The 8667-nt window shown below is 47.5% G+C and overlaps 1 protein-coding gene across 1 annotated transcript; it reads right to left on the bottom strand.

The window, feature by feature from the left end:
* Nucleotides 1-133: 133 nt before the first annotated feature.
* On the bottom strand, nt 134-8013 carry PMEL (premelanosome protein). Its single transcript, XM_054591489.1, has 11 exons — nt 7911-8013; nt 5640-5750; nt 5338-5484; nt 4278-4412; nt 3717-3881; nt 2787-3467; nt 1693-1809; nt 1374-1458; nt 1062-1267; nt 875-962; nt 134-272 (listed from the first exon to the last, which is right to left on the bottom strand). The coding sequence occupies exons 1-11, from the start codon at nt 7984-7986 to the stop codon at nt 134-136; spliced, it is 1950 nt and encodes a 649-aa protein (XP_054447464.1). The 5' UTR covers nt 7987-8013.
* Nucleotides 8014-8667: the final 654 nt, after the last annotated feature.

Here is an 8667-nt window from a genome sequence, read left to right as displayed (position 1 = left end):
AAAAAAAAGAAAAAGAAAACAGCATCAGGTTCTGAGTATTTATTTCAGGTAATGATAGTCTCCAGGGGGAGACTGGAGAAAAGATAGGCATTGCTGGTCACCCTGGATAAATCGTGGTGTCACATGAGAGTGCTCAGACCTGTCCGCTGAGGAGGGGGCTGCTCTCACCAATGGAGTAAGAGCGGAAGATCCGGGGCAGACGTAGCCAGTGGGTGCTACCGTGTGGCAGCTGCGGAAGGGACACAGTAGAGCCCTGCTTCATAAGTCTGCGCCTGATATTGGGCAAGGAAGGGGGAAACTGGTTAGCAATGGACAAGGGCAGCCTGTCAGTGCTTCACCAAAGGACACACCCATATCCCAGGTTTACTTGGCCTTCATCCTAGCTTGCTTCCCTTTCCCTCACTAACAGAGTTCATCCTCTCTGGTTTCTCTGGTTTCTCTGGTTTCTCTGGTAACCTCTGTTCATTCCCCTCACCCCATGAACTTCCCTGTTGGGAGGACTCCAGACAAGGGGGTCTGCCCTTTTTGCAATTACCCAACATCCTCTACTCTTGGAATAGCCAACAACAGTCATCGATACTATCAATTATCCCATTCTTGCTTTAGAGCTAGGTGCTTTATCTACACTATCTCTAATCCTGACAGGACAACTGTTAATTTTCCTACTTTTCACAGGCTCAGAAAGGTTAAGCTACTTTCCCGAGATCCCACCAGCAAGACTGCAGCCCACGCTTGTTTAACTTCCAAGTCTTTTCCTGGGCTCTTTCCTGGACACCATACTTCCTCAAAAGTAGTGATTTCTTCTCCCCTTGAGGAAGACTGAGTGATGGTAATAAGGCATGAGGGGGTACACTTCGGATGGTGGGGTCCTCACCTGTATGTCAGAAATGCAAGCACCATAGCCATCAACACCAACAAGATGCCCACGAACAGGGGAGCCTGCCCAAGGCCTGCTTCTTGACCTGTGAGTAGAATCCCAGGCCCTGCTTCAGTGTCTGCTCCTTGCCAGAGAGCCTCTGCCCACTCCCTGTCTTCATCCCCACTGTTGGCCAAGTACCTACCAGGCATAACAAGCTGGGTGCTGACCATTGCCAGGCTGTTGGCATCAGCCAAAGACACATTGAGGCAGTAGGTCCCTGAGCCGCCCTTCAGTACCTGGTGTAGAACCAGCTGGCAGGTTGGGCTGGGTGACACAGGCTGGCAAAGCCGCTGGGCAGGGGGCTGGCACCCCGGTGATGATATGTCCATACAGGCTTCCTCAGGCAGCCTGGGAGAGGTGTCACCTTATGTCACGGGGTCTGGGAAGGAACTCTAGATACCAGAGAGCAGGTTAACAGCCCAGGAGTTCTCAGGACCACCAGTGGGACACTCACCCGCCTTGACAAGACACAGTCAGCTCAAATGCATCCCCTTCACTGGAGGGCACAGCCTGCAGGATCTCAGCACTTTCGATACCCTCTGCCAAGTTGTAAGATTTTAGGACTGGGATTCCTCTACCAGGACTCCCCAAAAGCCCATAGACAGGAAATCCCTAAGCTGCTTCCCCAATCCCATCCCCATGTCTTCAAATGAAAAACCTGGGATTTAGGTATCCTTGCCCAGGTGAGTAACTCCTTCCACAGCATGCTTTCACTTGCAGCCTGAGGCAGCACACACCTCCCTCGGCCAGCCCCCACAGCAGGGAAAACTCACGGACAATGTCTAGGGTGAGGGAAAAGGAACCATATCGATACAGAACACAATCCATGGGAACTTGTCTCTTCACCAGGATTAAGGTGGCTGTGCCATCTGACACGGGACTCTGGGAGCCTGGAAGGAGAGGATTGAAGAGGCAAAGTCAATAGACAAATAACTTACTTGGAAACAAGCCAAGCAGGCATGTTTCCAGGTGGAGTAAGAGCTACTGGATCCAGCCTTGAAATCACACAAGACCTGAGACATCTCATTTTATACATAAGAAAATTGAGGCCCTGAAGGAGATATGACTGCCTCAGAGTCACACAGATAGGGATGCCCTGGCTGGTGTTGCTTAGTGGATTGAGTGCTGGCCTGAGAACGGAAAGGTCGGCGGTCTGATTCCCAGTCAGGGCACAGGCCTGGGTTATAGGCCAGGCTCCCCAGCTGGGCGCGTGTGAGAGGCAACCAATGGATGTATCTCTCACGCATTGCTGTTTCTCTCCTCTTCCTTCCTCCCTACCCTTCTTTCTAAAAGGAAATAAGTAAAATCTTAAAAAAAAAATTAATTAAAAAAAAATTTTTAAAAACCACAAATGTTTATCAAACCCTACACTGTGTCAGGTCCTGAGCTAGACACTCAACGTGTGTTAACTCATCTAAGTGTCACTATTTCATCATTCCCTTTCCAGTGCTCCTACCATAATTACAGACTCACTTGCTTTGGCAAGAGAATTCAGGGGTGGGAAGTGGTGTCAGAACCTGGAAAAGATTTCTATGCATTTACGCTTGAACAGAAAATGAGACAATAAATATTATGTAAATGACCACAGTCTATTCCCTGGTCTGCCACTCAGGGAACCATTCTCCTCAGGGATAGAGAAGCAACAACCTCTCTCCCCAGGTCCTAAGCAAAGTCCCTGACTTCCTGAACTCCACATCTATTCCATGTCATTAAGAGGGACTTGAAGGCTTTAAAAACAGTGAGGGTTCTGAGGGGACCCCATCACTAAGCAAAGGATTGGGTAACATCTTGGGCCAGGGTAAATCTCTCAGCTCTTGGTAACAACTGTCCCAGCTCAATAAATCTCATTCAACACTGGCCCTCTTACCTGTAGTATCTTCTGTAGGCATGAATGGGCTGGCATCTGGACCTTCAGGCTCAGGTGTGGGTACCTCTCCTGCTGTGGTCTCCACCAACTCTGTAGTTGCTACCCGTACAACTGCAGTTTCAGAGGTCTCTGCAGTTAACACTTCAGGGGTTGTACCTACAGCCTGTGCAGTTGGCATCTCTGCAAATGTGGTCCCTATTCCCTCTGCAGTTGGCACTTGCACAGGTATAGTACCTATGACCTCTGTGGTTGGCACCTGCAGAGCTGTGGTTCCAGAGGGCTCTTCAGTTTGCACCTGACCAGGTGTAGTACCTACAACTTCTGCTGTAGGCACGAGCCCAGCTGTGGTGCCAGGGGCCTCTTCAGTTGGCACACGCCCCTCTGTGGTGCCTGGAACTGGAGAGGAGCCACAGGAGGTGAGAGGAATGGCAGCCTGAAGCACCACCCGAGCAGTGACCGGTCCAGACTCTAGGTAAGTGTGAGTGACCACAAGTGCCCGAGAGATCAAGGTCCCAGTACTGTCTCCAAAGTCCCAGGTGTAAGAGAGGTCAGCTCCAGACAAATAGCCACTGGGGTCATGGAGCTGGAGCGCAAAGATCAGAGGTTGATTTCTCAAGAAGTGCTTGTTCCCTCCATCCAAGGCCTGCAGCTGGGACACACTCACGGAGAAAGGCACCTGGTCTGGGATTGGAACCAGAGAGGTGAGAACCATACCTGGGCCACAGCTTCTCCTTTCACAGCCACACCCTCCCCCAAGCTGACTCATTATCTCTTCACTGGCTCCAAGCCCCTTATTCCTCTACCCAGGTTTTCCTGGTTCTGCCCCTTTAAGTTTACACACCATTTCCCCTTTCCTCTTCCAGCCCAGCCAAGCCTCTCCACCTTCTTCTCCTGCCCTAGAATTGGCCTTGCCCCTGCCTAAATCCTTACCAGTAACGGTGAAGGCTGAGCGGGACTGAGCAAGGGGCACGTAGCTCTCCGATTCCCGGCGGCGGTGGTAGACAGTTACTTCCATGGTGTGTGTGCCCAGTGCTGCTGTGTCTGTTCCAATGCTCAGCCCAGACACCGGGCCCCCTAGAACTTGCCAGTATTGGCCTGAGATTGTTGGAAAGAAAAGCAGAGAAGAGGTGAGGGTTACTGGTCAAGGAAAACTGATTAAAGACAGCACCAGAGAAGGAAGGTCAGAAGATGTATTTAGGATGGTAATTTTAGATGGTATTTGGATGGTATTGGATATTTAGATGGTGATATGGGGGCCAGGAAAGGAGCCCTAAAGAGTGGTTCTATGGAATGGGACTAATATTGGGGAGGGGCTCCCAGAAAGAACTATAAGAGAGTTGGAGTGGGCTAGGTGCTACGGAAGAGGAAGAAATCACAGGGAAAATGATCAGGAAAACTCACAGAACTTAAAGGATAGAACCAAAAGGAAAGATCAGGTAGGAGGAAGTAAATGCAAGTGTAGATGACAGGCAAGAGCAGGGAGTCCCTCACCCCCAGTCTTCCAGATGTAAACAAATCTTCTCCTTTGAGTCCAAGGGCCAGATGGGCAGGCCCTCCCATCAGGGAAGATGCAGGCATCATCAGGTTCCTGGGGATACACTGGCTGTCCTCCCCACACCTGGCTTCCTGAAAGGTAGACACAGTCACTTTTAAACCCTGGCATTCCTTTTTGTACACCAAAACCCCTAACGATGGCTCTCAGAAAGGGGCTCTGGTAATATCCCCCAGCTGCAAAGTATATTCCCCTTGGTATAATAAAAATTTGGGGTGGTAGTAAGAAGAATGGAAACTACAATTAAAGATTCATATGTATATACGTATATAGGAAAGAGATTGGAAGGCCATATATCAAAATGTTTAGAGAGATTTGCTCTAGCTAATGGGATAAAAAATAACAGCACCACTAACATTTATTGAGCCTTTACTTTAGGCTAGGGCAGGCCTTGCACTAAATTCTTTTATGTTATCACATCTTATTTTTTATTTTAATTAACTTATTTATTTCCAGAGAGGGAAAATAAGGGAGAAAGAGAGGGAGAGAAACATCAATGTGTGGTTGCCTCTTGAAAGCCCCCGCACTGGGGACTTGGCCTGCAACCCAAGCATGTGCCCTGACTGGGAATCAAACCAGCGACCCTTTGGTTCACAGGCCAGCACTCAGTCCACTGAGCCACATTAGTTAGGGCTATATTATCACATTTTAGTCCTTACAAAGACCTTTCATGGTGGGTATCATCCCATTCTATGGATAGGGGAATGGAAGCACAAAAAAGTTAAGTAATTTGCCCAGGGTCACATACTAGTAAAAAGTTTAAATCTAAGTCCATCCAACTTCTAGGTCCACTGGGCCTTCTGTCCCTCACTTGAGGGATTATGATTTTTTCCTTTTTACTTAGTCATGTTCTCTAATGTTTCTACAATGAATGTGCATTATATATATAATTCATTTAAAAAAATAAGTAGAAGGGGAAGGGGGCATTCCCTGAGTTCATTACAGGTACCAGGGAATCTGAGCCCTAGGAATGAGGCCCTGGAATAGACAGGTACTCACCATTGATGACGGTGTCATTGGCCCAGATGACCTGCCCATTTGGCAGCACCTTTTGGCTTTCAGGGAAGTGCAGGGAGATAGAGAAGGAGGTATTTGCCCCAACCAGCGTAGGCCCATCATTACTGACCTTCAGGGATACCTGGCCACCTGGGAAGGATGTTTGCATTAGCTGGGACTCCTTGGCTTCCCCTCCCCATTTACCTTTCCCTTTCTTCTCTTCCCAAACTACGTTCAACCCAGTTCTTGCTCCTCTCCCCACCCCATTCCCCTCATGCCCTCCCCAGAATTTGCCAAGTTCTCACCTCTCCAGCAGTCAGCTCCCTGGATTTCTGTCCACTCTGGATACAGCTGCTTGTTCCAGGCTCTAGTTCTGGGCTGCCTTGAGACACCAAGCCAATCCTGGTCTCTGGATCCTAAAAGGAAGTTACCATGAGGGCCCTAGGATCCTCACTCATTCTCTTCTCAGGTGATAATACTGTCCCATGTCACCCCACTCATTCATACATTCAAAGTGTATTTTAATTTACTGGATACCCACAATGTACCAGACACTATGCTAGATACAAAAGACTTAAGAAACAAGACATGACCCTGAAGGGATTCAAGATAAAGTATAGGAAATAGACATATACATAAATTACTATAATTCAAGGCACTGTTTAATATGAGCCATAGCAGACATGCATGAAGTGCAACAAAATGACAGACTAAACAGATTAGTTCCACTCTGGCAGATTAGGAAAGGCTTCAATGAGGAGCTGGCCCTTGCGATAATGCACTGCATGTATTAGACCCAGTATGAGAAGATGCATGCATGGAGGCATGGAAGCACATGGCATGATAGGGAACTAATAGCAATGTGGTTGATGCACACTGTGATAGATGAGGCCAAAAAGACAGCTTGGGGGCTCTCAGTGCCAAGTGAAGGAGTTTGGCCTTTACCCTGTAGTCAAGGCCACCTCAGAAGATTTTGTTTGTTTTATCGAGATATAATTCACATACATAAAATTCACCCTTCAGAATGTTTTGAATATGATCAGATTTGTGTTTTAGAAGGATCACTATGGCAAGCAATTAGGAGGATAGGTCAGAGGTAGGCAGGGGTTGGGTTTGGGGACAGAGCAGACAAAATTATTGCAACTGACTGAGAGTGGTCTGAGAAAAAGGGATATGATGGATCGCTATATGCCTCAACCAGATCCAACAGCTATCAATGTTTGCCACATTTTCTTTTTCTATACTTCGTTATTGTTGGTTGGGTTTTTTGTTGTATTTTTAGATTTTTTATTTTTCTTGAATTTATTGGGGTGACAGTGGTTAATAAAATATAGGTTTCAGGTGTACAATTCTATAATACATCATCTGTATGTTGTACTGTGTATTCACCACCCCAAGTCAAGTCTCCTGTTTGTTTCTTTTTAGCTAAAGTCCTTAAAAGCTAATCCCAGACATCTTGTTATTTTGATGCTACAAATTCAGTATGTATCTGTACTGAATATTCATTTTAAAAATGAATAATTTATTGAATAAGCATTATTTCACACTAGAAAATATTATCAAACCCAGTCCATATAAAATTTCATGAATATCTAAAAATAGCTTCTTATGATATAAAAAAAATCAGGGTCCAAAAAGTAAGCAGTCTTTGAAGGGCCTCTGGTAGAGAAGTATGAACAGAACGTTCCCAGAATACACTAAGGAACATAGTAAAAGAAAAAGATTTAAAACAGCAGCATGAATGAGGAAAGTCAGATCAAGAAGAATTTTCTCAAAATCTGTGAAACCAGGGATCTAGACTGAGAAAGAGGAAACTGGGATATGATGTACGTATTTCAGCACAGCAGAAACTATTCTCACTCCATTTTTAATTTGTTCTGGAAACCTAGTTAATTCTGCTGGGGGAGGATCTGGAATCATTTCATTGAGCATCCCATCACTAGAGCAAGAGAATCATAAGATGCCCCATTCTTTCTCCACTCCCAATCCTCCCTCCTCAGAGCAGCACGGGACATTCCAGATCCCCTCACCACCCCTCACCCCCACCCTCTGCTCCTGTCACGAGGCCCAAATCCCCCAGAGCACTTTCATGTGATGCTCAGCTGAGACCCCTCTGCTTGTCTCTTCCAGCCCCAGGACAAAAGCCTGGGCTGTGTCCACCCATCCTCCACCAAAGAAGGGAGGTGGTGCCTCCTTATCCTTTTTATCCAGTACTACCTTCTCTTCCTTCTCACTTTAAAGACCCTATCCCAAGTGCCTGAGACATCGTCTAAAATAGCCTCCCACTCATTTCATCCCCTTGGAGCCCCTGCTCCAGCTCACTGACCAGGGGGCCTCAGAATTATGGCCACGCAGACCCACCATCCTCTTGCCCTTCCAAGCAGGGGGGATTGTTTTCAGGTACAGTCCCAAATTTCCATGTGGGGAGGAAGTTCAGGTGCCCATGTCCTCACTAAGTCAAGTGGGTGGGAGAAGCCTGAAGTGTTGCTGGTATCTCCCATTAGAGGGGGGGAAACCAGAGCAGGTGTGCAAACCCAGGTGCACACTTACTCATATCCACACGCCCCCACACTCACCTTCTGTGGTCCCTACAGCCAGAAGAGCACCCATCACAGCCACATGGAGAAAGCATTTTTTCGGCCCCAGATCCATTCTGTCCTCCTTCCAGCAACCAAAGGCTCTGGATGGGCAGGGACAGCCCGTATATAAGAAAGGGGTGCTCATTTGCATAGTCCTTCCTCCTCTTCCTCCAGGGGAGGGCTGGGAGGGCCAAGAGAACCGGAGAAACGCAGAACTGACAAGGGATCCTGATCCCTGGATACTGACTGGGTCATTCACATTTTGACTGGAAGAATTGACTTAAGGGCAGCTACATAACAGGTACCCGACACATAATTAATTCATCATGAGAGAGAACATCAATCTGTTGTTTGAGTCAAACCAGGGACCTCTCAAAATGACAGAAACAGAAACCCTGCCTCCAAAACCAGACAGACAGTATCAGGATAGGCTGGGAGTCTGAGGCAACGACTCCTCCGAAACCCAGGAAACCCTTACAATGAGATTCCCTACTTTCTGCTTTTCAAAGGAGCCCCCTAGGCCAGGTGGAATTTAATCTCAGATCGATATACATTTTCCCTAACGGTTGTGAAAACAGCGAGATCCGGAAATCCCTACAAACTCAGAATACAAGTGAGAAATTCGAGCCCAAATCAGGTGCCTGGAAAGAGGTGGTCAGCCTCCCCACCCACGGAGAAACTTGACTTAATGCCTTTCAGGACTAAACTTGCGCGGGGCGGAGTCTTTCGGGGCTAGAGGCGCGGGGTTCGCCCC

The sequence above is a fragment of the Pteronotus mesoamericanus genome, unplaced genomic scaffold (assembly GCF_021234165.1).
Source record: "Pteronotus mesoamericanus isolate MK-2021 breed Mesoamerican mustached bat unplaced genomic scaffold, CSHL_Meso_final scaffold_21, whole genome shotgun sequence".
In the NCBI taxonomy this organism is placed as follows: Eukaryota; Metazoa; Chordata; class Mammalia; order Chiroptera; family Mormoopidae; genus Pteronotus; species Pteronotus mesoamericanus.
This window is presented reverse-complemented; position numbering and strand designations above follow the sequence as displayed.

Coding starts and splice junctions, on each gene's coding strand:
- PMEL (XM_054591489.1), bottom strand. CDS start 7,986: ATGGATCTGGGGCCGAAAAAATGCTTTCTCCATGTGGCTGTGATGGGT. Junction 5,485..5,639: donor GGGAGCTGACTGCTGGAGAG/GTGAGAACTTGG, acceptor CATCCTTCCCAG/GTGGCCAGGTATCCCTGAAG. Junction 1,459..1,692: donor CCTCACCCTAGACATTGTCC/GTGAGTTTTCCC, acceptor ACAACTTGGCAG/AGGGTATCGAAAGTGCTGAG.